We start from the raw sequence: 27,528 nt of genomic DNA on the forward strand, positions 1-27,528 counted from the left end.
TCAATAAAAAATAGTTTATTTCATACACTGTGCACATATATTTTTACAATGAATTTTACATGACATAAAGCATAGCAGAATGATGGTAATATGGTGTTATATGGACATAAAGCTGGCCCCATACATGTTCACTAAAATGAATATTCACTACCATCAGTAAACGTTTATAATGAATTTAAGAGCATGCGCTCATCTCTCCTCTGATTTCAGGTCGGCATTGGGCTGACCATGATTGTGTTGGTTCCAAAAAAGTATTAAAAATCTGAAAATAGGGATAACTTAGATAATCACGGACAGAGAAAGAGGTCAAGTGGTCAGCACAGAACAGCCAACATGCCCTTATATTTTTGTAGTAAGCTGAATAACAGGAGGTGGAATTATAATTTGTATTTGAAATTGAGTTGAGTACTCCAGTCAAGCAAAGGAGGAAATATCACAAATCGCAATATGATAATCTATTGAAGTCCCATTGTTTTCCTCAAATACACATTTTTGAGCTCCAAAAAATGTTTTTCATACATCACAATATCATGCAATTTAAAGGCTATTCTTCTGTAGTGATTCAAAAGAACATTGGCTCCACATTACTCCCAGAGTAAAGTGGTTCCAAAAGATTTTCCTTCTCACAAACTCAGGGCACTTATATATAATGAAAAGTTCAGTGGAAAACCAAGGAAGTCATCAAATTTTACAGTATTGCCAAAACTTTAAATCCTGTCTTACACAACATGATCGGATTTACAATCACAGTAAAACATTTCCCAACGTTTCCTCTTTGGAATGAGTAACTTTGAAAAGCAGGAAAATAAGTGCTGTGTCAACAGCAACGATATTCAGTAACAGTACCCCTGTATCCCTGTACCCCTGTATCCCTAGCACGTGAAGGAGCTGACTGAATGGAGACATTATGATGCAATCAGAGAAGTTCACAGCCCAGCTACCGAGTTCACAAAGTCTTGACAACAAAAATGTGGAAATACTGAGAAGTCTGTGCAAACGGCCATGTTACTCAACCTCAGTAACGCTACTCCACACTCACTATAAAATCCTCTATCAGAAGTGGTCACCACTGGTCCTGCAGAACCACAGGGTCTGTTGGTTTTGGTTGATATTCAGCACATTATTGTGTTATTTGCTTAAACAGTACGACATACTGTACAATTAGCTAATTTCCTCCCTTTTCTCACGTCTAAAACGGAAAACCGAAACCTGCTCTCCAAGACCAAGGCTGGCCACCCCTGCTATCTCTAATCGTCACATTTTGTTTTCACAGTAGGCAACAACTTGAATTTTAAAAAGTTACATTTGCACCTTCACAGAAAATGTTTCACAAATAAGCCAGTGCTACATATTACAGGCTGCAAAGCCATATAGTAACTTTGACCACTTTCAGCACATTGTGTCATTTACACTCAAAATAGGAATTTAGATATCATATAACAAATACTGAGACGCTGTACTGTAGTATTGTACATTCCATTAAACTCGAAACATAGAATATGACCAACACTCAGACAGAATGCTTAAGCGGTGCTTTTTTTTTTTCAGAACCAGCAACAACCAGCAGCTGGTATGTGATTCACATATTATTTTACACACTGAAAAACACCACGTGAATTTAGTTTGGGGAACATTGGATCCCAGCATGCATTGGGCAAGAGGCAGGAATACACCATGGACATGTCACCAATTGGTCATTTAGCATATGATGCACATTCTATTTCATGTCAAAGAACCTTTGACATAGACTATGCTTTTCAAATTAACTTAATCCAGACTTGGTTGAGTTTAAAAAAATCGGTGTCGGTTTGTAAAATGAAAACGGACCATACTCCAATTCAGGAGCAGAAACTACTCAAGTTTAGAGCACTTTTCATTCATGCATAAACCTCACGGTTATAACCAATATGGCTATCATACCATGTGACTTTGCATGTTGGTTCAACTCCCTTTTATGAAGGCCACTTAGTTTTTAATCAGCACATCCCGTTGGGGCAGATGCTTTAAGGGACAAACTGGGGAATAAAACTATGGTATTAAAGATTCACATCAGCCAGTTCTTTTCTTAGACACAAGCAGCAGGAACATGGCATGATCTAACTGATCAATCATTTGGTAGGACATACTTACCATCAGTTTTTCAATATACTGTATATGTACTTCACATTCAATGGAGCAAATGTATTTTACAAAAATAAATGTTGAAATTATTTCAAATTGCTTTCAATAATATGTACAGAAATACAGTATGCAGGAAAATAAAATGTATAGTCCTTCAAGTAGCATAACGCTACAGAATAGTGCAACAAGAAGCAACAAAAACAAAAAACTATGTACAAAATATAAGTCAAAGTAGATATACATTTGTGCTATTGACACATCAGACATTACATTGGCATTGTGTAGGTTCTACTGCAGCATTTGATTAAAGGCCTGGGTCGGACTGAATATTTCTCTTGCAACCACATTCAAGGTTTACATATTCACAATTTTAGAATAATGCAAAAATGTAATTTGGAGTGTACTAACATAATGTTACTCCTCCAACATGAGTAACATGAGTGCACATTGCTATAGGAAATTATGCACTGTGGAGTACTGTGGAAGGAAACATTCATTTGAAATCTAAATGGAATATGCCCAAAAATATCCCCTTGGATTGATATCAAATATTTTATCTGTAACCGAACATCACTTTGCAGATGAGGAAAAAGGACCAGGCTAATTAACATTGCTACTGGTGGTGTTTGAAGTGGGGTGGAATCTATAAATATAGCAAATTACCACACGCATGGGACAAAATGGCAAAATCTCTTATTAACCAGGAGAAAATGTGCAGCTACTCCATGGCAACAATAACAGGTCATATCCCACACCACATGTGGTGCTTGGGCAGTGGGTCTGGTCCACCTGCAGAAGCTATACTCGTGTAGACGGCAGACTTGGGTCAAATACGTAATTATTTTGGATTCAAATACCTTTCTGTGCTTGATTGATCTTTCCTGGTGCAACTCAGCCCACCAAGAAAGCCAGAAGGTGGGGTTTGCACTTTTTGAGAGTATTTCCTTGGTTCCAATACACCAGACGAGCTCAGAAAAGTATTTGAATTCAAAACAATTATGCATTTGAGCCAGGTCTGGCTGGATGGGTAGAGGGCTTACAGCATGTCCTTTACATTCAGGCAGAGCTGTGTGAGTGTTACTCAGTAACATTATCCATTACAATCATTACACGCATTGGCCTGCATCGCACCGGCAGCAAAAAGCAGCTTCACTGTACATACAACTTCAAGCTTTGGCCACTTAAATACATTTGAGGTAGCTTGGAATCTGTACACTTTAATTGTCCATCATCTAACAGGTCTCCCAGTCCATAATGGAGACCTCAGCATCCATTTTCCTTCAAGACAGTTCAACTTTATGGCTGAGTGTTTGCCCCCCCAGTCGTGGTGGTCGGGTTGGGTGACCCGGTCCTGAGGGGCCAGCTAGTCTTTGACGTCTTTAATGACGGTCACCTGAGAGACGGTTTTCTTGACCCGCAGTGCCGTGAGACGAGCGGCAGGAGCGGCGTACCAGCACTCGCGCATGATTTTACCCATCACCCTCAGCGCCTGCGGGACCCACAGCACGCTCAGTCTCCGCAGGCTACGCTACCGTCACACAAGCCAACCCTTCACATCCAATGGAATGGAATACACTGCATCACACCGTAGGAATGCATTGCGTTGTGGGATGATACCTTATTCATTTCATTTCAAAATATTTTCAGTAAATTCCATTTCCATGAGAAATGTTATGTTGCTGTTTTTATGTATTTATTTACCTTGCATATCTACGGTATATAGCTGCATTTTCATAACTAAGAAATCCATCTAAAATAACTTGGTGATGGTCATAATCCTAATTAAGCGTCTTAAGCACTACTCCAGTCCAGAGGAATCCATTCAAACTTCCTTACCTCACAACTTTGCCACTGGTTGGGAATGTTGGGTCTCAGTTTCTGGTCACAGATGACCTTCCTCATGTCGTCCACAGAAGGGTCTGAAGGCACCATGTCATAGTAAGGCAGCTGGTAGTCTTCACACGTCCCTACAAGTAAAGATATGTGTTCCTTATTATTGCAGACTTGCAGAAGCACTACCTTGGTAAAGAATCACATATAGGACTTGACACATGGTCCTAATATATGCTTACTGCATACGGACAATCTGGTTTGCTGAATGTGGTTTTGCCTAGATCTTAATCATCAGGTAATATAATGTTAACTAAATCCCTTTCACGATCATGCTACGTTTTGCTAACACTTTACTGGAGTATTCTACAAAATTTCAGTAGACCCTACAAGCAGCTATCCTTATCCCAAAATTACCATGAACATTCAATTCTAGCAGTTCTATTGTCAATTGCACTTTTTAGACAAACCTAACTCCTAAGCAGTAACTCCTGCGTCCCTGAGAATGGCAGATTGTTTTAAAAAAGGAAATTATAATGCAGTTGGTTTATTGTGCATTGGATTGCACCATCTCCTCCCTCATTTACCACATTAATCACATTGGTCCAGAAGAGGGCGGACTGCTGCAATTCAGTTAAACAAACACTGCCATTTAATTGGGTTTCCTCTGCTTTAAAGGTTATTTTAATTACAGTACCTCTCACAGAACATCTTTGCGCTAGTTCCCAAAATACCAGGCCCAAGGAGTAGATGTCTGCCCGCTTGAATGACTCAAAGCTGTTCATATTGAGTGTGTCATCCAGGATTTCTGGGGCCATGTACCTGCAGTCAACAACCTCATTAGCTTCTAATTAATTGTGCTTTCAGTGAGCTGGTAAACAGTGATGCATGTATCCTTTCAAATGGACACAATGTTTTGAGCACTGCAAGCAAACACTTTTATTATTAGCAGTAACTTGGAAATACAGGTGCAGTGATGTGGTCGCACTATTGAAAGCAATGCAGAGACATGAATTTTAAATTTTTCATGTGGTCAGATGGGAGACTTGGTGTCAATCCGCAATTTTTCTATGTTAAACGATAACATTTTTGCAGCAATATCAATTTGATGTGTGTGCATTCAAACATTTTTCCTTTATATGCTGTTGTAAACTAGTCCATACCATGTGTGGCATTCCGACCATGTATACAAATTTCATGACAGAAGGTCTATCACACACACAGAATGTTGCATTAAAATTATATATTGGTATTGGTATTTGGAGTGTGAAAACAAACTTCTGGCTACCAATGAGCACAGATCCACCAAAACTGAAAAATTACAGATAGACAGTTCGTTTATTTAACTTAGAGACTCATAAATGACAAAACTAAAATGCACATAAGAAATATGCATGGCGATAATGAATTGAGTACTAACATTATGGATACACATGAACAAATTATAAGGGTCTGCTTATAACCTCTGATAAGCTATGATCCCACCTCTTTGTTCCCACTCTGTAATTGGCCGGTATGTCGATGGTGTTGGTGATGGACTCATGTTTCACAGCCAATCCCAGATCAGCAATGACAGCTGTAGCGTTCTTCTTTACTAGGATGTTCTTGGACTTCAAATCTCTGTGAGCAATCGCAGGCTTTCCTGTCAAAAAACGTTAGATTTTTATATGCCCATCACTATTCAAGATATTTGAATATACCCTTCATATTTTATAGCGCTTCCCCATTTTTATTCATACTTCCGTTGTCTAGAACCGAAACTGTCATCCTAGGATAAATACTGATAATAACCCCCCTACAATTGGTACCCACTTTCTCTGAACCTGTTGCAAAGTATAGAAACTTAGCCGAGCCTGTGAAGCCACTTCAGCTGGCAAAATCAAACAAATAGGCAGTAACAAATAGCGATGCGTGAAGAACATCATAGCTAAAAACAAAACATTTGTCTGATACAGTGAGCTCCATGAGGCTGGGTGCATATTCTCAGTTTTATCTAACGGTATTTCTATACACTTTGGTTTCACCATGTAGAAATTACAGAACTTTTTATACATTATACCTTTTTCTAGAACTCTGCAGACTGTTGTAGGTACTTATTAGCTAACTGTAATCTGGCCATTATGTTTTTACATCTAACAAGGTTCCATCAAGGTTCCATCTTGCAGTGTAGTGTAATTCTGTTCAGGATGTCTTCTGTGGACAGTAGTCACTGACACATCCTACGACTGCCTGTTGAAGAGTGTTTCTGATCTGTCGGATTGGGGTTTTTTCCCTCACTATGTTGAGAACTATTTGGTCATCAACTGTCTGCCTTAGTCTACCAGGCCCTTTTTTATTGTCTTATATGTCTTAGCCTTGACTTTCACAGACGTAACTCTGGCCCTTAGATTAACACAGATTATGATACTGGACGCAGATAATAAAAATAAAGGTATAAATGACAATAATAATAATAATATTTAAAAAGACAGCTGGCCTCAGCCAAGACAAAACACAATCAATGGCAAGACCAATGGCTAGACAAAGAAAAGCCGTCTCGTTGAGTCTAAATGCCAACGAGATGCTAGACAAATCCAGACTCAGGTACTACAGCCCTGCTGAGAGGTCATTTCACCAAAACATTATGGTGCCCTGAAATGGAGGAACTATGTATACATAGTCTACATGGTTAAGTCAACATGTTTATAAATATCCTTTAATAAAAGCAGAAATTGTGGAGTACAGAGCCAAATCAAGAAAAAAGAAAAGAGAAACCTGTCTTTGTCCCAAACATTATGGCGTTCACTGTGCCAATCACTTGTCAGTACAAGGCCCTATGTCTACGGCTGCAATCTTAACACCTATTAATCATAAGCATGGTACAATAATAGGTTATTTTACCTTTCATGAGAAAACAAGCCAACACATTCTATTTCAAATGAGATGAAACATTTAAATATTTTGCCAAATAATATTCTAATTATTGTCACTAAGATGTTGAAATATATTGCTGTGAAATATACTGTCATTCTATTCCCCAAAAGGTTCACATATGTACTCCTATAATATACTGTAATATTAAATTTCATATGAGTCAGTTCTACACACATCCGTCAGCTCACCCTGAGTGCCAATGATCTCCATGTGGAGATGGGCCAATCCACTAGCAATAGAGAGAGCCATGACGACCATCCCATCCACGGACACAGAGTATCTGTTCAGGTAGTCAAACAGGGACCCATGCTCGTGGTATTCTGACACCAGCCACAGCTGAGTCCAGGAGCCGTTATCTGCAAGGAGAGAGACCGTTTATTACTCCAGCACTGGGGCAAGATTCTGACACATACCAGTCATATTGTGGCCTAAATAATTTCCCATTACCAAAAGGAATGCCATTTGTGAGAAAAGCAGAAATGGCAAACATACGCTTATAACACTGAAGGAATTATTCATGGGTATTAATATGGAAAACATGTCTTAATCTCCACTTAAATTGCCACCAGTTTGATTGAGCTTTGCCTTTAACAGTATATACATTCTATTATCTAGTTAATAATATGGTTTACTTAGGAGAAGTTGCCCTTAAGTTAGACTCATTATGCCATGTGATAAAAGCGGGATAAAAAGGAGAGACCCAGATGAACCGATGTGAGGCAGCTGTGTCTACCTTTGTTGTCGGCAGCGATGAAGCCCAGAATGTTCTCATGCCTCAGCATGATGGTCTGATAGATCTCTGCCTCTCGGAACCAGGACCTCTCGTCCCGCGACGAGAAGATCTTCACCGCCACGTCCTCCCCCCGCCACCTCCCCCTCCACACCTCCCCGAATCGACCCTTCCCAATGATCTCCTGCAGCACGATGGTCCGGGCGATGGTCCTCTGGACCAGCAGAGGGAGCCCTGAGGAGGGAATCGCTTTCAGCCAGATGGAAAAGCACCAACAAATCGCACGCTAGGGACATCGGTCAGTAAAAAACACGGCACACTCCACTTCAAGCTAAACGCTCGGTTTAATTTGATCAATGTCAATTGAAGTTCGAACTTCACTCCTTTAGATATGACCTGGTTCAGTGTTTCAGCTGATGTGTTGCTTGTAACACCTCAAGTGTAATTTTAGGTAAAGGTTCATAGTACTGCATACTTTAAACCCTCCATGTGGACTTTCTAGTTTACCTGCTAATTTAATATTTCAACTGTTACCATCTCAAGCTATAGGCCAGCAGAGAATGGGCATCCCCCAATAGCCGGGTTCCTCCGAGATTTAATCCCATCGGCAAGTCTTTTCTCACCACTCTTTGAGGGTTTTTCTCCCCACTAGGGAGCTGTTTACCTCATATACAATTTTGGGGGTTAGGGATGGTATTTCCCCTTTTTATTACAGCAATGTACTGTTAAGTGCCTTTCTCAAGGGCCCAAAAGCTGTGCAGATCCTATCATGGCTACACTAGGGATCGAACTACTGACCTTGCGGGTCCCAGTCACCTTCTTCTGTTACTCTGTGAAGCGTCTTTGGGGTAGTCTTCTGTGAAAAGCGCTATACAAAAATGTTTTAATTGAACTGAATAGTACATAGGCCATACCGGATCCAGACCCGGAGGTGCTCATGTCGAAGATGAGGTCCTTCAGACGCTTGTCGGGGGACATGAGAGTCTGGTCTTCCAGGGGCTCCTCTGCATCACATTTGCGGGCCTTGCTGTAGATGCAGCGTTGGCCATGAGCGGTGCAGACACCTAGCATGATGCCCACACACAGCAGGGATGAAGGCACCAGGATCACCGCAGCCAGCTCCAGACGACCCCAACTGGCCTCTCCCGCAGGCCTCTCTGTACAGGCAAGACACATCAGCCTGGACACACACACAGACACACACATACACACAGACACACACACATCAGCCTGAACACACACACACAGACACAAACCAGCCTGAACACACACACAGACACACACATACACACACATCAGTCTGAACACACACACATACACACACATCAGCCTGGACACACACAGCAGACGGCTAAGTTGCTTTACTGCTGCAGAACTGCGACCAAGGATAAACGTGTATTGTAATGTACCTGCACTGGAATTCAGTTCTTCCCCCTACATAATACACAGTGGTAGTCACCCACTACTGCCACACTCTATGAACCTGGCACCCTCTAGTGGCTGATCATTTTCTCCATGTTCACTCAATCACTAACAGCTTCTCCTTTCACATGATGATGAACTGGGGATAGGCACTGGAGAACTGCAGTTAAAACCCAGTGTATGCCATTAGTACTTCTGTGAAATTATACATCCTGAAACAAACCCAGAATTATTACCCATTGCGTAATTAAGCAACTAGGTCCTACTACCAGACCATATGTGCATCACACATAAGCACACTCAAATATTTGAGTATTTGTTATGTAAACATGCACATGAGTATGTTATATGACTGTGGACATAAACACACACAGCAAAATGACTAACTTCTTAATTAAGAAAAAGACTGGACCAGCACTGAACAGTATAGACTGACTCGGGCTTGGCATGGATGCCACAAGGCTTTGACAATCCTGAAATCTAATCCCAAATCTCATTACCTTTTTCACCTGGGGTGAATACAGGGTCTGATAGAAAGAATGTTCCTGGTAAGTAGGCTCTAGATGTGATTGAGTCCAGTGCAAAAGATCTTTCACATGAACCAGGGGCTCACTGACTTTGTGTGATTTTCTTTTTAAAGGGATGAATTTAAAGGAATTACATTGGACCCTTGATGACAAAGCCATTTAGCCAAGAAATGTGTTCCATACTGTATCAGCAAATTAACAGATTAATCTAGTCCCACCCCCCAAAATTCCCAAAGAGATCTATTCAAATGCAAAGAGTTTTAGCATCGCTTATAGGATGACTTGAAAATAAGATATCCAGACTCTGATGATGTTGACAGGTCAAAGACAACGAGAAGTCATGGCATGCAAAGGATATGCAACCAAATGCAAAACATGATTCTTATTTGAAATTGTTAATTTGTCTCAAACATTGAAATGGGGGGACTACATATAAAAGGTGCTGTAATTACTACGTGGTGTATAAAATACTCTTGAAAATGTATAAAAAGCTCTGAGTCTGTGCTTTGACCTCGTGTTCGTTGTTTGACAATAAACACAGAACATAAAATATAAAAGCTGAAAAAGCAGAAAAAGAGAAGGTGATTTCAAACTTTTTAACAGTAAAGTACATTGTTACATAGTAAAAGGAAACATGGGTTCTTCAGATGTTAGAGCCTGAATAAATATGCCAAGCAGGGTGTTTCAGGGAGAAAAATGGAACACTGGTTGAATTTAATTCACACCCTGCTCTTTACTCTGAACTTGCACCAACTAATTCACTGTACTTTAACTCGCCCAGGAGAATACATCTGCCAAGTCAATAAATAGTAACAATCATTATTTTGAAACCGCAGTTCTTAGCCAAAAAGCAAACAGTGTTGCAAAATATCTTATTTTGAAATGTAGTCACATTTCTGTTAAAGATTCACAATGTCAATGAAATATTTTTACTGATTAGTCCTGAAGACTCAAGCTGTTTTTGTGTCGCTGTACATCCCAATTTCTCCCACTGAAGGATAATATATTTCACCCCCGTCTCACATCCACATTGCTAGTGCAGAGAAAACATACTATTGATGTAGGACTGTGTTTTGACTGAAGGAACAGCAACCACCGCTTTGAACGTGTTTGGGCAGCCATTCGTATTTGCCCATCTGCATAATCACTGAAAATAGTGGAATCAGCCGTTATGACTCACAGCTGAGGCAGATGGGCACACCTAATGCACAATCCCTACTGGAAAAAACAGCTCAAGCTAGGTTTTGACTGTGTGTGGGCAAACAGCTGGAAGCAGTGCTGGTTGACCAGCTCATACCCAGCTGGACCAGATTATGGCCAGGTGGACTAGTTCAATTTTTAAGATGGTTGAGCTGGCATAGCTGGATTTTACAGCAGTGCTAACAGCGACTTGTGTTCACTTTACACCCCAGTTAATACACCCAGCACTGACTGCAGGAGAAGGCAATCCGTAACTGATGGCTGGTGATATCCTGTCTCCTTTACTCCACTGCCACCCTCCTCTACACCATGCGCTGGAAACAGATCTTTGTGGACTGTCTCCACTGTCCCAGTATCGGAATAAACAAAGTGGCTTCGACTCGGCCCTCCTCTAACTCCCTGCCGAAGTGTACAACGATGTATGCTACAGCGGAAGTCTTCTCACATTTCTGGGTGACTTCCTCGTGCTCATTCCCGCATACTATGACAGCCCACCCCACAAAATAAAAAAGAGTGGTCGTGGGGGAGTGGAGTAAAGGAGGCTGGGAGTGAAAAGTAATGGAACGCACCCACAGTGTTTCGTTTTAGAGGAGCTCTAGCTGAGGCAGTGGTCCAACAACCTGGCTGATTAAACCCAGTCTTCTCTTCTGTGAAGTGTCCTTCCTGAAAAGGTCCTGTGTTCTTTGCTGACTTCTGCTTCAACACATCTTATACGCATGTTTACGTAGCTATGCATTTCTTTTTGTAAAAAGCACAACACTTGAACACAGAAGTCATCCATAAACAATCACCATCCTCTTGGGTTCCCATAAAACATGATATAATGTGGCGGGGAAAATATCAAGGTGATGCACATGCCCACACACAAGCTCAAACAGCAGAACCTCATCCAACGAGTTTATCACCTCAATATAATTAAATGGTAATGGCAGTTCTCCCACAGAGCTTTCATTCGATACAGTTATTTGAATGGCAAAGCATATAAGAGTTGCACCAGACAATTCTGGAACATCGCAACCTTTGTTTGCACATTTACAATTTATTTCAAGTGTAGCGAGATGACAAGGACACTTGGCTATCAGGTTCACCATAGAGGCCACAGTCGGAAAATCCACCCTTGCTAGTGTAGTTTCCTAGGGGTTATTTTCTGTTTCCATGGCAACCGTAACCTTGCAAAATGAGTGTGTGGTGCCACAGTGTCAAAGATGGAAAACAATCAACACAAGCATTGCGTAACATGTTCCAGTTCTTGCTCTTTCACATAAAAATATATTTACCCTCTGTGTCCAGCCAGAAGAAAGCAGTTTACACAGCTTCTGTAACTGAGTTGAGGATGACAAAACCAAAACCTAGTACAAGCTCCCCAAATTTATACCCTAAACAGCTTTCAACTTTACCATAGCTCTTTGAAACTGCATTTGGGCTTTTTACTCAAAAGCCACACATTGTCACCTACACCATCATGAAAGATTGTGTAACAAATGTCAAATGACATTGCTCATTATATTCCATTGCTAAGTTACTGTAATAGTGTACAATACACAAAATCAGTGAAAAAATCTAAGAATAAAAAGGAAAATTGCATTTTGTCTGTCTATTTGTGGGCTACCCTGCAAACACAATGTCCTATTTCATGGAGTTGGGTTTAGATCATGTGGAGGCATTAATGGGATTGCAGTGTTTGACAAATCTTGTGCTTCATCAGCGCATAGCAGACTCAGCAGCAGCCTGAAATCCAGCCTGTGGATTTCAGCTTGAGATTGCTGTAGAAATTAATCTAGGTGAGAGAGAAATAGCATTCAGTTTTTTAAAATTACTGGCAAAGTTTCCTGTGGTCATTTTAGCCAATGTGATAGTAGATGAAAACAACTGGTTTCAACTGACACATCTGAATTCTGTTCTCTTGTGTGATGAGAAGAATGTAATTAAATACACGCAGATATTGTGACTTGCCAGCTACCATGCTGGGCACTGAGATTGTCCTCCATTAACCTGATTAGGTAGAGAACACCTGTCCTGTACCTATAACAGAGGGGTCCTGTGAACTCAAACATTTGCTCTCTCACCATGCACTTTACATTGCTCTCACAATTTTCCAAAGATTTAAAATATAATACATTTGAAAACACTTTGTCACTTTTCAATGCCAGCGTGCTGACTCCACCCAGCAACTGGTAATGATAAGACAAATAACCAGCAGGACCAATCAAAAGGCAGAATACTAGTTCACAGAAGGGCAGACAGCCCTTCTCTCAAACTTCACTGTCGCTTCTTTTAAAGCAACACTCTGAAAATCGGGGTTCTATCTTCATAGTCTAAGAGCATAGCCTAAAGCACAGCATGCATGCAAGCCCATACAGGGCATGGTCAGACATTTCCTAGTTCAAAGTGGACAGGTCAAGTGCAAAATAAGGCACAATGTCTAAAAGGGCTGAACTTAGTGGTTTATTTAACTAATAGGTGTGTATTGGGCGTAACATGCAATAAACCAATCGGAATGCTGTGTTCCACTTTTTAAAACCAACTGTGTTTGCCCGTTGGCAGATTGCTTATATATGGGTGGATTTATATTAGCAATCCACACCTGAAATTGTCCACTGAAATTGTCTAAATTGTATAATGTGGTACAAATTTGTTGTTTCTTATTTTCCTTAATTCGATGCTCAGTTCTCTTTAGAATCTTTTCAGTCAGTTGCAGAGTAACATGTGAAATCACCAGGGTTTTAATAGCTTAAAGTATGGAAAACTGTCATGAAAAAAATTTGAATAACTAAGCATAGGGATAAAAACATACAATACAATGATGAAATTTGAATGAATCCTGTTTTTTTAAATCGTATTCAAATAAAAAAACCTGTCTCATACAGGGAATCCTCAGGACTTGGCTATTTGAAAAACACTGCAATGCATTAAGGTGATTTAAATATCCAAATAAAAGCAATACTCCCTGGACAATGCTTCCACCTGCTTAGCAGGCAATAGCCTGAGCAGTACTTACATTCATGAATTGGCATGCAGTTCACCATCACACATTCTAAGTCCTGTGATGTGTCCTCATTTACTGATATCCATGGATTTTGGCAATGCACAACATGCCACAAGCAATATCCAGGTCATCTGAGGACTGTATCGTAATGTTCCACCTGACTTATGCAAACGTCTTGCGTGCATTTTCAGCAGCATACTACAAAACTCCCTTCGTAGGTGTGTGCTATCATGAGTTTTCCACTAAGTCAATTCATGTCTACCTCAGGCCAAGACAGAGCCCACAGATGTATAGCAGCTTCTGTTACTTTCTCAAGAGACATCACAGAACAATGCCCTCATCCAAATCCACAGTACAACTGGTTTAACAGGAAAGATTGATTCCGGTGAAGATTGATTTCAGCAACACCTTGACACAGTGTTACAACTGGGCTGCTGAAGAGGCTAAGTCACTAGCCAATATTTAAATCAACACAGGGATTCTACAGTTTCCCATCATTCACAACTGTCTGATCCCTGCCTATGAATACCATTATCATCTCAGAAAGACATGCTTCCAAAAGGAAGGAAGGAAGAACCCTATCTAGTTAGAGTTCTTTGTCAGGCAAAATGGCTCTTTGTCTGGGAGCTTTCACACTTCACACCTTTGATAGAGGGTTCCATAAAGAACAAAAAAGGGTTCCTCTGTGGAATCAAGCCAAAGAAGCCTTTCAGAAAGAGTTTTTTTAAGAGTGTGGTGTTATTAAAAAAAATTCAATTTCAATGCACAGTATAATTTCAACTCTCATACATCTGGCACATCAAATTGTTAAACATCATTTGGATGTCAGTGTATTCTCCCTACAACAAAATACAGGTTCAAATAATGAAGTGCAATTATTGTATTTTTTTTTCTAAATTACAGTACATGCTTTACAATCCTCCTCTGCATAAACAGGTACCGTTCATGTATTCAGGCATGTATTGTGATAAAACTGTGCTCAGGTTTTTTTTTATATTATTATTTTTTTATTTTTTATTAACTCCCTACAACGTCCTGTGATCTCTGTACAGTGAAAAGAAAGCTGGCCATGTTCTCCAGTGAGAGAATAGTAGAAGTGCTCTCTTTTGGAGAAGGGAGTAACCAAAGACAGATAGACTATCTCAGGATTTCAGCAGTGAAAGGGCACAATTACTGCCAAGCACTGAAGGGGAGGCAGAACACTGCACTGCTGAGATATTGCAACATTAGCCTAGCCAACTTGCCTCAAGAATGATAAATGGCAAATGTTAAAGGGACAGATCGCTTTCAGGGTTTTTAAAAAGTATTTCAGTTTTAGTGTATGTTTTTGATTGTCCTGTGCTGGGATATTATTTTAGATTCTTACAAAAGTTTCTGGTGACCAGCCAGGGTTAAAATACATAGTTTAGGGGCATTCAGTGGTTTATGGTCTAAAGCAAGCAAATACACGTAGTAACTCCAAAGCAACTGAAAATTTAGATCAAATGTAATTATTTTAAGGGTAATATACACATGTAAGCCTCTGAATTCATGAGGTTGCAGTGCAAACTGCTTTGGCGTTAGTCGGTGTGTTTTCATGCTTTAGACTAAGAAACTTTAAATATCCCAGTACTATACCAGCCATTGTAAATTATGAATGGTAAAATGGTACAGTGGTGTGAAAAAGTGTTTGCCCCCTTCCTGATTTCTTATTTTTTTGCATGTTTGTCACACTTAAATATTTCAGATCATCAAACAAATTTAAATATTAGTCAAAGACAACACAAGTAAACACAAAATGCAGTTTTTAAATGAAGGTTTTTATTATTAAGGGAGAAAAAAATCCAAACCTACATGGCCCTGTGTGAAAAAGTGATTGCCCCCTAAACCTAATAACTGGTTAGGCCACCCTTAGCAGGAACAACTGCAATCAAGCGTTTGCGATAACTTGCAATGAGTCTCTTACAGCGCTGTGGAGGAATTTTGGCCCACTCATCTTTGGAGAATTGTTGTAATTCAGCCACATTGGAGGGTTTTCAAGCATGAACCGCCTTTTTAAGGTCATGCCACAGCATCTCAATAGGATTCAGGTCAGGACTTTGACTAGGCCACTTCAAAGTCTTAATTTTGTTTTTCTTCAGCCATTCAGAGGTGGACTTGCTGGTGTGTTTTGGATCATTGTAATGCTGCAGAACCCAAGTTCGTTTCAGCTTGAGGTCACGAACAGATGGCCGGACATTCTCCTTCAGGAGTTTTTGGTAGACAGCAGAATTCATGGTTCCATTTATCACAGCAAGTCTTCCAGGTCCTGAAGCAGCAAAACAGCCCCAGACCATCACACTACCACCACCATATTTTACTGTTGGTATGATGTTCTTTTTCTGAAATGCGGTGTTACTTTTACGCCAGATGTAATGGGACACACACCTTCCAAAAAGTTCAACTTTTGTCTCGTCAGACCACAGAGTATTTTCCCATTCCCATAAGTCTTGGGAAACATCAAGATGTTTTCTGGCAAAATTGAGACGAGCCTTAATGTTCTTTTTGCTCAGCAGTGGTTTTTGTCTTGGAACTCTGCCATGCAGTCTCTTTCTTATGGTGGAGTCATGAACACTGACCGTAACTGAGGCAAGTGAGGCCTGCAGTTCTTTGGATGTTGCTGTGGGGTCTTTTGTGACCTCTTGAATGAGTCATCGCTGCGCTCTTGGGGTAATTTTGGTCGGCCGGCCACTCCTGAGAAGGTTCACCACTGTTCCATGTTTTCGGCATTTGTGGATAATGGCTCTCACTGTGGTTCGCTGGAGTCCCAAAGCTTTAGAAATGGCTTCATAACCTTTTCCAGACTGATAGATCTCAATTACTTTCTTTCTCATTTGTTCCTGAATTTCTTTAGATCATTTGGTCTACTTCACTTTGTCAGGCAGGTCCTATTTAAGTGATTTCTTGATTGAGAACAGGTGTGGCAGTAATCAGGCCTGGGTGTGGCTAGAGAAATTGAACTCAGGTTTGATAAACCACAGTTAAGTTATGTTTTAACGGGGGGGCAATCACTTTTTCACACAGGGCCATGTAGGTTTGGATTTTTTTTCTCCCTTAATAATAAAAACCTTCATTTAAAAACTGCATTTTGTGTTTACTTGTGTTGTCTTTGACTAATATTTAAATTTGTTTGATGATCTGAAATATTTAAGTGTGACAAACATGCAAAAAAAAAAAAAAAAAAAAAAAAGAAATCAGGAAGGGGGCAAACACTTTTTCACACCACTGTATACAGCACTTTTGACATTTCAAGGTGCTTTGCTGTCACCGTTGTTTTTCACTGTATGTAATTCTCCAACAGTTCACATATGCAACATACCTCCAGCCCTAACAGGGTCTAGTATTCAGCATTTTGTGGTTCAGGATCATTTCTGCCTCACTTCACTTGATCAATGCTGTAACCAGGGAAACGGTCATTAAACCTGCATAGGCTGCCTGTTAGTGGTCCAGATTCAGGTCCCTGTTTCTCTCACATAAGACCATCTCACCAATCAGTTTCGCAATGTTACCCCAAATCACAGGAGATGGCCAAACCCACTCATATTCCGCACTAGGAGCTTTTGTAAGACAGAAAAATAAGTCAGTTAAAAAAAGATTTATCAAAATGGATATGATGTACCAGTTGTTTTCTGCCATTATCTAGGAATGAAATCATTTCCTTAGTGGCCTAATACACTGCACTCTGTGTCCACCTATTACTGTTGCTTTTGAACAACAAGAGCCTATGAATCCACATTTGCCATGAACAATGGTGCCATAGTGTGCAGTTGCATGTTTCATGGAGAAATGCTGTAGTTTTCAAACTATCAATATGCACAGTAGTGTAACAGATTTTGCTTCTTGGGGTTTTCTTAAATTAATAACAATCAACACAGAGGTGAAAACTCATGGATGGCTCAGCAACCCTCATCCTAGAGAGCAGCAGTTAAACCCCTGGTCTAACTGAAATGCGTCTTCCTGGAGTGAGTTTGTTTATTATTTTTATGGGAATTTGAAAGAGGGATATGAGCAGGGAGTCCTGGCCAAAATGGCCAGTCAATCAATGGACCTAATACTGTACAGTATAAGCTGAAATACAGCTGAGGGAAATGAGCCTCCCGCATTTTTGTACAGGCTTTCACATCAGGCAGTCGACTAAAGTAACTGCAGTAACACATTGTTTTAAAGTATCATCAACTCTACAGAAGAAAAAAAAAAACAGAGCAATGGCATCTTCAGCATGCTTGATCCATGAGCTCTACCTTCCGCAAAGCAGATTTGCGAAAAGCCTTTCACTCACACTCTACAGCAGGCTGAGGTATTTATAAACCCTGACTGCCAGATAACTGGCTGACCAGCAAACAACCTCAGTTGACACTATTATGTCACAGGATATGAATCGGATAAGCCATCCAGTCCCCTGGGAATGGGGAGTTTGAGGACATCCCAAAACGGGCTGTAGGGGCTTCGCTGTCCTGCTGCGGTGTTGGTTCTCTTACCTGGGTTCAGGTGCAGCGTCTCGTTGTTGCAGAAGTCGGTGAAGCAGCAGTTCCTCTTGGACACGTTCCAGGAGCTGTAGCAGAATAACTGACCCTTCATCTCGGAGGGGGACAGACAGGACTTGACCACCTCCTCCTTTCCCTCGATCAGCATGACGGAGTTCCAGCAGGCCCCGTCCGGCCCAGTCTCACAGGTGTTATTGGCGCACAGCTGGCACACACACCTCAGCCCTGAACACAGCAAACACCACTGAGAGTCCTACACACACACACACACACACACCTCAGCCCTGAACACAGCACACACCACTGAGAGTCCTACACACACACACACACACACACACACACACACACACACACACCTTAACCCTGAACACAGCAAACACCACTGTGAGTGTTACACATACACACACACACACACACACACACACCTCATCCCTGAACACAGCAAACACCACTGAGAGTCCTACACACACACACACACACACCTCAGCCCTGAACACAGCACACACCACTGAGAGTCCTACACACACACACACACACACACACACACCTTAACCCTGAACACAGCAAACACCACTGTGAGTGTTACACATACACACACACACACACACACACCTCAGCCCTGAACACAGCAAACACCACTGAGAGTCCTACACACACACACACACACCTCAGCCCTGAACACAGCAAACACCACTGAGAGTCCTACACACACACACACACACACACCTTAACCCTGAACACAGCAAACACCACTGTGAGTGTTACACATACACACACACACACACACACACACACACACACACACCTCAGCCCTGAACACAGCGCAAACACCACTGTGAGTGCTACACACACACACACACACACACACAGCGCAGACACACCTGTGAGGGCTATACACACATTACATTACATTACAGGCATTTTGCAGACGCTCCTAACCACGTACAATGAAGTGCAAATCATACCCAGGGACAAGTGCGATGAGAACCCTAACCTTATGAACTAGCATACCACGGTTGGCAGCTAGAATACCCTGAGTACGACAATAACTATATGTAAGCGCTATTATAATCTATGGCATGTACAAGGCTAATCATGGTGGTGAGGTAGGGAGGGAAAGGTGCAGCCTGAAGAGATTAATCGTCAGTCTATGCTTGAAAGATGTTCTGACATCCACAGGAAGGTCATTCCACCACCGTGGGGCCAGAACAGACAGCAGTCGTGACCAAGAAGTTCAGGGGTGGCGAAGGGGAGGTGCCAGGCGTCCTGAAGTAGCGGAACAGAGGGGTCTGGCTGATGTATAGGTTCTGATAAGTGAAAGTATGCAGGGGCTGATCCCTTAACTGTCTGATATTCCAGACATACACACACTTCAGCCCTGAACACAGCACAAACACCACTGTGAGTGCCACACACACACACACACACACACACACACACACACACATACATACATACCAGGGCTACAGTTATACACACATATACACACATACCAGGGCTACAGATATAGCAGACACACAGACACACCACAGCTACACACACGCCAGGTTTTACTCTACAGAAACATGCTCCCTGTGCTGTGATGGACGTAGGTGAGAGCAGGCAGCCACACCTCAAGACACTTCTCTCTGTGGCACTGTCTTCATGCAGGACAGCGCACTAATGATGCTCCTGTCTGTATTAATGAGCACACTGGAGCTTCTATCATCTGTAACATGACCTCTGCAGGGCACCACTGACCACTTCCTAAGAAAATTATTAACATGGCTCGTGTTTGTCTGGAAGCTCAGAGCTTACAAACTTAATATGTGATGTACTTTACATTTACATTTTAGTCATTTGGCAGATGCTTTTCATCCAAAGTGACTTACAAGTGCATAGGTTCTACCACAAGTCAAAGCATCACATACTTCCCTCATTCTTGTCTGTTAAATTACATGCGTACGCAAGAACCCAAAAATATTAAAAGTATTTTAGTCTTATACTGAGATTTAAAAGCTTATTTATTTCACCCTTAAAAAAAAATTTTTTTAATAAAAAGATGACAATATTGCCGATGAGGTATGAGTTTGACTCATTTCAACATTTGCCAATGGAATAAGAATTTCACCTGTCAAGCAAACATTAAGTTAATTTAAAACAAGATGAAAAAAAGATCTATCTAATAATATCTTATTACAAGACTAAAAGCTTGTTCATGTAATCTTTTCCAATGTATTGACTGACAGGTGTGTACAATGATTCAAATGATCTAAGCAAAGAATTTACAGTTTTATGATTGTAGTTATAGCTATCATTCCCCCAAAAAATATTCATTCGGTATGAAAATCCGGTGGTTGGAACTGGACATGGTGAAGAAGACACAAGTTGTTCACTGGCGATGGCCACTTTCTCTTTTGAAGAACTCGGATTTTGAGTTGCGTAACACCAGCTCCGCGCCTGCATTCCAGACAAGGCAGTTTAGTTTAACTCCCAGATAATCTCGAGTAGCTCTTGATGCTCCTGTCCCACAGTGACAGAACCAGAGGCATGGCTGCTGCCTGTCGGACTGCACCGTGAGAGCAAACCGCATCCGCCATCTTTATACCGTGAGAGCAAACTGCATCTGCCATCTTTGCACCAACTTGCTACACCCGGGGCACGCCTAGGGACGGTATTTTGTCTAACCACAGGCATGTTGGTTAGCTTGCCCAAAGTCCTGACAAAGACTGTCTCTTACAATATCACAGCCAGAATGATTATTTAACTGTACTACCTCGACGGTCTTGTTCGTATGTCATAAATGCTTAATGGTAGAAATGATTATCTGCTGTTGCTGTATGATTAGCTGATAAGTAATTAGACTTTGGTAGCTGTCCATACTAATGAAGACAAAAAGGATCACACGCACCCACATTTCTACCTCCATTTCAAACGCACACATGCACATATTTAGTGGTGGATCGCACCGATCCATTTACAGATACATACCACAAAGGTTTGTATGTTCGTAACCGATACCATAATAAAGGTCAACTCTAAACAGGCCCAAGCACAGGAGTGGTAGAGTAGGTGGAGATGAAGACCAGATCGATTCTACTCCTCCAGTGACTGTCCCTGGGGATAGCTCTCACATTGGCTAGCACTAATAAACCTACAGGGACTCCATCAGACAGAGTGAAGGACAACTCCACAGAGACACACCAACTCTAAAGGGCTATTGGCGAAGATGAGAATATTATAATCTCCTCTATTGATTTGTGGCTCTGCGTACCACAGAGTAGGACGTGACATTGAGCCTAATTAAATGGGCCCCCATTGGCCAACTTCGCTCAGACAAAAACAGGATTAAAAGGATCCTGATCCAGCTGTTCCTCAAATCTGAAAACAAGTTTACCTTTTCTTTAGTGAATTGCAGTAGACTATGGGCCAATCACTAGGGTATGATAGAAAATGACTCCGAGGAGCTCCAGTTTGGGAAAGACCTCACAGAGCCTCGGTGCTTGTAGTGCGAGTTTTGTTATAGGTTGGAGGACCAACAGCCATTAGAAACTATTTTGAGGCCATGCTTCTGGGATGTCCATATATCCTCCAGGTCTATATTAGAAAAGGACTAACAAGCAAAGAACAAGTGCCCAAAGAGACTGAGATGGGACTTACTGCAGACTGTCACTAAAATATGACACCATTATTTTTTACTTGCTTGTTTTAAACCCGGGCAAGTAGTCTAAGCTAATACTTCCCAGCGATGGACCCTTGCCTCATAACAGATTAAGACTGAATAGCTGACTTGCAATAATATGCTGATCTGGGTTTGTCTATAAACTCATAGGAACCACTGTGATGTTTCTGAAATGTACTGGCCAAAGCATTACTCCAGGATTTTCTAAAATTCCTGAGATGACAAGTGAATTACTATTCACGACTTCATCAAATAACACCACAGCAGTAGATCGCCGCACAATAAAGCACCTCGGGCGCATCGGAATCACGATCACGAGCATGAGACGAGACGGCTTGAAGAAGGCGTGTCGCTCTCCTTCGGGCCGCCGAGGGACGGGGTGTGGGCGGTGTATCTAATACTAGCTCTAATTGAATCAGACGGGGTACAATTGGCTACCAAAAAAGGGGAAAAATCCGAAAATAAATGTATAAAAAATAAAATAGCACCACAGCTAGAGATTGTAAAAGTTACAATGGAACTTGGAAGGGGCATCTCTAAAGACCTTCAAAGTCAAGGGTGAGAAATGTTAGCTTTTTTAAAATAGAAACTTTGTGATGTCCTTCAAAAGGAAATTGGGTTTTATACTTTTGCAGAAAACTGCCAGAACTTTTTCTTTCCTGACTGATTTGAAAAGGTCACTGCACCATTGGAGGACAAGAGCAGAGATGTAGTAGAAAATGTAGGCCTAATCTTTGACTGACCCCATATTACACTATAATCAAGCTAGACTTCAAATGATCAATTCCTTTATATTTAAATGAATTCAGGAAATTAAAATCATGTAAGGACAAATCCTCATAGAACATCTTTTTTTTTTTTTTACTTCATGAAATAATTTTAAGTGGATTTCCTGAGTTGACGGAGTTCAAACAAAAATGATCCGAAGTCTAGGTAAACTGTGGAATACACATTTTTAACATGACTATGAACAACTGCTTTTGTTCTGTAATTATACGTCTGCAAGTGACTGCTGCGGTGTTTCATTTAACTGATGAGAATGGAATTGTTATACAGAAAATCGCAAGCTTTGTTCTGTCTGGAGACAATGTGCACTACACTGGTGTCAGGCACAGGAATACACCCTGGATAGGTCGCCAGTCCATCGCAGGGCACACACACCATTCACTCACACACTCACACGTATGGGCAATTTAGACTCTCCAATCAGCCTAACCTGCATGTCTTTGGACTGTGGGAGGAAAGCGGAGTACCCGGAGGAAACCCACGCAGACACGGGGAGAACATGCAAACTCCACACAGAGAGGCCCCGGCCGACAGGGATTCCAACCCAAGACCTCCTTGCTGTGAGGCGGCAGTGCTACCCACTGCACCATCCATTTTTTTTTTTTTTTTTGCAAATTTATTAAAAATAAAAAACTAAGAAATCACATGTACATAAGTATTCACAGCCTTTGCTCAATACTTTGTTGATGCACCTTTGGCAGCAATTACAGCCTCAAGTCTTTTTGAATATGATGCCACAAGCTTGGCACACCTATCTTTGGGCAGTTTCACCCATTCCTCTTTGCAGCACCTCTCAAGCTCCATCAGGTTGGATGGGGAGCGTCGGTGCACAGCCATTTTCAGATCTCTCCAGAGATGTTCAATTGGATTCAAGTCTGGGCTCTGGCTGGGCCACTCAAGGACATTCACAGAGTTGTCCTGAAGCCACTCCTTTGATATCTTGGCTGTGTACTTTGGGTCGTTGTCCTGCTGAAAGATGAACCGTCGCCCCAGTCTGAGGTCAAGAGCGCTCTGGAGCAGGTTTTCATCCAGGATGTCTCTGTACATTGTTGCATTCATCCTTCCCTTAATCCTGACTAGTCTCCCAGTTCCTGCTGCTGAAAAACATCCCCACAGCATGATGCTGCCACCACCATGCTTCACTGTAGTGATGGTATTGGCCAGGTGATGAGCGGTGCCTGGTTTTCTCCAAACATGACACCTGGCATTCACGCCAAAGAGTTCAATCTTTGTCTCATCAGACCAGAGAATTTTGTTTCTCATGGTCTGAGAGTCCTTCAGGTGCCTTTTGGCAAACTCCAGGTGGGCTGCCATGTGCCTTTTACTAAGGAGTGGCTTCCGTCTGGCCACTCTACCATACAGGCCTGATTGGTGGATTGCTGCAGATGGTCGTCCTTCTGGAAGGTTCTCCTCTCTCCACAGAGGAACGCTGGAGCTCTGACAGAGTGACCATCGGGTTCTTGGTCACCTCCCTTTGCTTCATGGCAAAGGCTGTGAATACTTATGTACATGTGATTTCTTAGTTTTTTCTTTTTAATAAATTTGCAAAAATTTCAAAAAAAACTTCTTTCATGTTGTCATTATGGGGTGTTGTGTGTAGAATTTTGAGGAAAAAAGTGAATTTATTCCATTTTGGAATAAGGCTGTAACATAACAAAATGTGGGAAAAGTGAAGCGCTGTGAATACTTTCCGGATGCACTGTACATACAGCCCATGATACCATACATTATGATTAGTACACCAATCCATGTATCTCTGCCAGAGATTATCTGGGTGTGAGTAATGCTATGGTTGAGCCCTGTGTTGATTCTCACAAATGATTTAGGCTGCAAAGTCAAAAGCCTAAATGTAATAAAACCCAAGAATCTGTCCATGTTCTGTTCATTCAAATATTGACAAATTGCTACCACTGCTATTGTGTGCGTGTGCATGTGCGTGTGTGTTGGGGGGGGGGGAGGGGGGGGGGGATGTTCGAGAACATCTCGAAACAGAGAACATTCTGGAAACTCTGACCATCAGAACAATATACTCAAGGTTAGTTCTACCATGGCCTCCATTTTTTTTCCTTTTGAATTCCTTTCATACTCTCATGAATAAATACATTCATTTTCAACTGTTAAATATGCTACTCTGTGGGAGGGATATATATAAATACTCCTAAATCATTTTCCTGTGATCCAACCCTTATGGAAATGGTGCTCTTCTGGAATCAAAAAACACAAATATATTCAAATATGAGAACATATGTATGCAGATATTTAATACTACGTTCACATACATTTTTATGGCAATTTAGTTTGCGTTATAACACACATTGTTCCTATAGCAGTGGCTCCAATCCTTAAGTTCAGGACTACTGAATGACGTATAATCCACACTTCCAAAAAGCATTGCTGAGCTTTGCTGGTAATGCATGAATCAATACAAAAGATGTGAATAAAAGAACTCAAGACATGTCAATGTGTTTTGAACAGTAGGTTCCCATCCAACTGAGGACATGGTACAAACACTGAAAGAAGACCGCTGTGTCAAAAATATTTTTAGGAAATTGTTGAGTTCTAAGAGGCACCAAATAACTGCTACAGTCATGCCATGTTCTCAGCTTGAGGAAAATACACACACCATTCACAGTACCAAATCATAAACACACAGATATACAAACCCATTCACAGCAGTATGCTAGCAAATCATGTGTTAGTGCTGCAGTCCAAAGTTCTACTCTTTTGAAGTTAAATATTTACATGGACAGAAACAAGAAGGGCTTGACAAGCCTATTTCTCTGACACTTGTAACTTATTTCCATCCATGCATTGCCAATGTACAGCGACAGGAACTCCGCTGGAGGAATTTCTTATTGAAAGGTGTATGACACCATGTTATGCTTTAAGTTTCAGACGGTTTACTGATTATATTGGTAACTGATCTTTATTATATCATTCAAGCACCAATCATCCACACCAAGGTTATATACTGTGTTATACATATATTTAATTGGTAGAACTGAAAAGTTTAAACACAGCACTGTTTCATATTTTTTGTTGTTGCGTTTATACCTTCCTGCTCAGTGAAGAATAGGGTCTTAGTTCAGTCATGCTTTTTCACTTCTACAGTATATTACTAGATAGTGCTCACAGAATTGATACTTCATGACTGACAACTCTGCAGATTTACATAGATGCAAAAAAGCCAGCAAGATAGTTTGGGTCTTTAAAGTTAAATTCATATTTACACAGGACACTTTGAAATCATTGTTTTACAGACAAGCGGAGGAAATTAAAGCACAATCACAAAACACAGTAAAACTCATGCATAGTGGATATAATTTCCCTAAAATGCCAAAAGCACATTTGCCAAAAGCTCAATTTCTTTGCAAATAAAACCATTATGTTCAATGGATTTTAAACAATTAAATAGTAATGTAATTTATTCCAGCCCATGAATTTAAACAGTGACATTATATTTCAGCAATGTCACTTCATTGGCAAGATGATCGTTTTGTCATTAATCTAGGCCTATATTTCATCATAGTAACTTCTTACTCCGTGCGTGTGTATGTGGCGTCATGTCAAACATATGCGTTGTCAAAGCTAATGAGTTTAATAAAAGACGTGGCTTAGGACCCATTTTTATGAACCTATTGTATGTGAATTGGTTTACATCAGCACACCGTTTCAGTAGCCTGCACAGTAGCCAACCCCAAAGAAAACGTTGGACTTGTACCGGCATCCCTGGGTATTTTGTAGAGATTGTTCTGATGGTAGGCTAGGCATCTAATCCCTACTAAATCGGTTATATAAGGTTCAAATGTGTTGCCTTAAATTACACTTTGGAATCTGACCAGTAACCAAACTAGCCCATACCAAGAAATATTGAAATTAGCGGGCATGTGCAATGTGTCCACACTGAAGGCGCATCGGAACATTTTTTTGACCTGAGTGGAATAAATGACATGACTACAAAACATATCTAATATCCATAAACAGGAAGCACCGCGTGTACCATCAACATGTGAACACAGACTACACAAACACACACACACAGCCTAATTAAAATGTCTATCCACATATGCTGAAATGAGAAATGCACAAGTAAAGCACGAAAGAAAGTACGCAGAAAAAGTGAATGGCTACCTGTGCTGAGCTGTGCAACCGACAGAAATATCAGCGCCGTGCCCAAACTGGGATACCTGGGACGAGTCATGGCCGGAGACTCATCCGCTTGATCCGGGGAAACGCTGCACTACACGGTTTTAACGGCCAAATTCATTTGACAGTTTTTCTCCAAGCAAGTCGACGACACATCGCAGTGCACATTAGGTCCAGTCAGAGAAACGAATACGCAATCGGAAAGCCGCTCCGCCTCCCTTGAATGATTGCAGCCAAAGAGGATTAAACGCCTTATCTTTGCTGATAAACACAGTGGACAGTGGGAGATGCCCGTCCGCCCTCGCGCCGAAAGTTAATTTGATACATTTCAAACACATTTTCAGTTTTGATGCGTGTGCTTTGAAGGAGTGTGCTGCATTTAACATATGCGCACGAAACTGCTTTGATGTATTTAATTAAAATGAGCCCATCAATAAAACTACCGATCAACACTAAAAACTAGCCTGGCTATATAATACTCAGGAAAAGCATTCCAGCGGGATTATTCCATAATTATTAGAGGACATTTACGCGTCTAGGAGACTGAATAACGTAATTCCCGCAAACCGGTTTAGCTACTCTTAAAACTGTATGAAATTGATTTTCATACTAAAAAGATATTCAGTGACAGGTGACTACTGACATATTGCACTGGGCCTTTTACATGTCTTCAGTTCCATTAGTTTTCTTTATTAGTTCTCTAA

At 41.1% G+C, this 27,528-nt stretch overlaps 1 protein-coding gene across 2 annotated transcripts; it reads right to left on the reverse strand.

The window, feature by feature from the left end:
• On the reverse strand, nucleotides 1-27,029 carry LOC133116367 (activin receptor type-1C). Of its 2 annotated transcripts, XM_061225835.1 has the most exons (9): nucleotides 26,810-27,029; nucleotides 18,226-18,456; nucleotides 8,509-8,751; nucleotides 7,598-7,828; nucleotides 7,053-7,220; nucleotides 5,437-5,593; nucleotides 4,649-4,773; nucleotides 3,958-4,088; nucleotides 1-3,610 (listed from the first exon to the last, which is right to left on the reverse strand). In XM_061225835.1, the coding sequence occupies exons 1-9, from the start codon at nucleotides 26,877-26,879 to the stop codon at nucleotides 3,485-3,487; spliced, it is 1,482 nt and encodes a 493-aa protein (XP_061081819.1). In that variant the 5' UTR covers nucleotides 26,880-27,029; the 3' UTR covers nucleotides 1-3,484. The 2 variants fall into 2 exon arrangements, with proteins under 2 accessions (XP_061081819.1, XP_061081820.1); XM_061225836.1 differs by lacking the exon at nucleotides 26,810-27,029 and having other exon boundaries at nucleotides 8,509-8,854; nucleotides 18,226-18,308.
• Nucleotides 27,030-27,528: the final 499 nt, after the last annotated feature.

The sequence above is a fragment of the Conger conger genome, chromosome 17 (assembly GCF_963514075.1).
Source record: "Conger conger chromosome 17, fConCon1.1, whole genome shotgun sequence".
In the NCBI taxonomy this organism is placed as follows: Eukaryota; Metazoa; Chordata; class Actinopteri; order Anguilliformes; family Congridae; genus Conger; species Conger conger.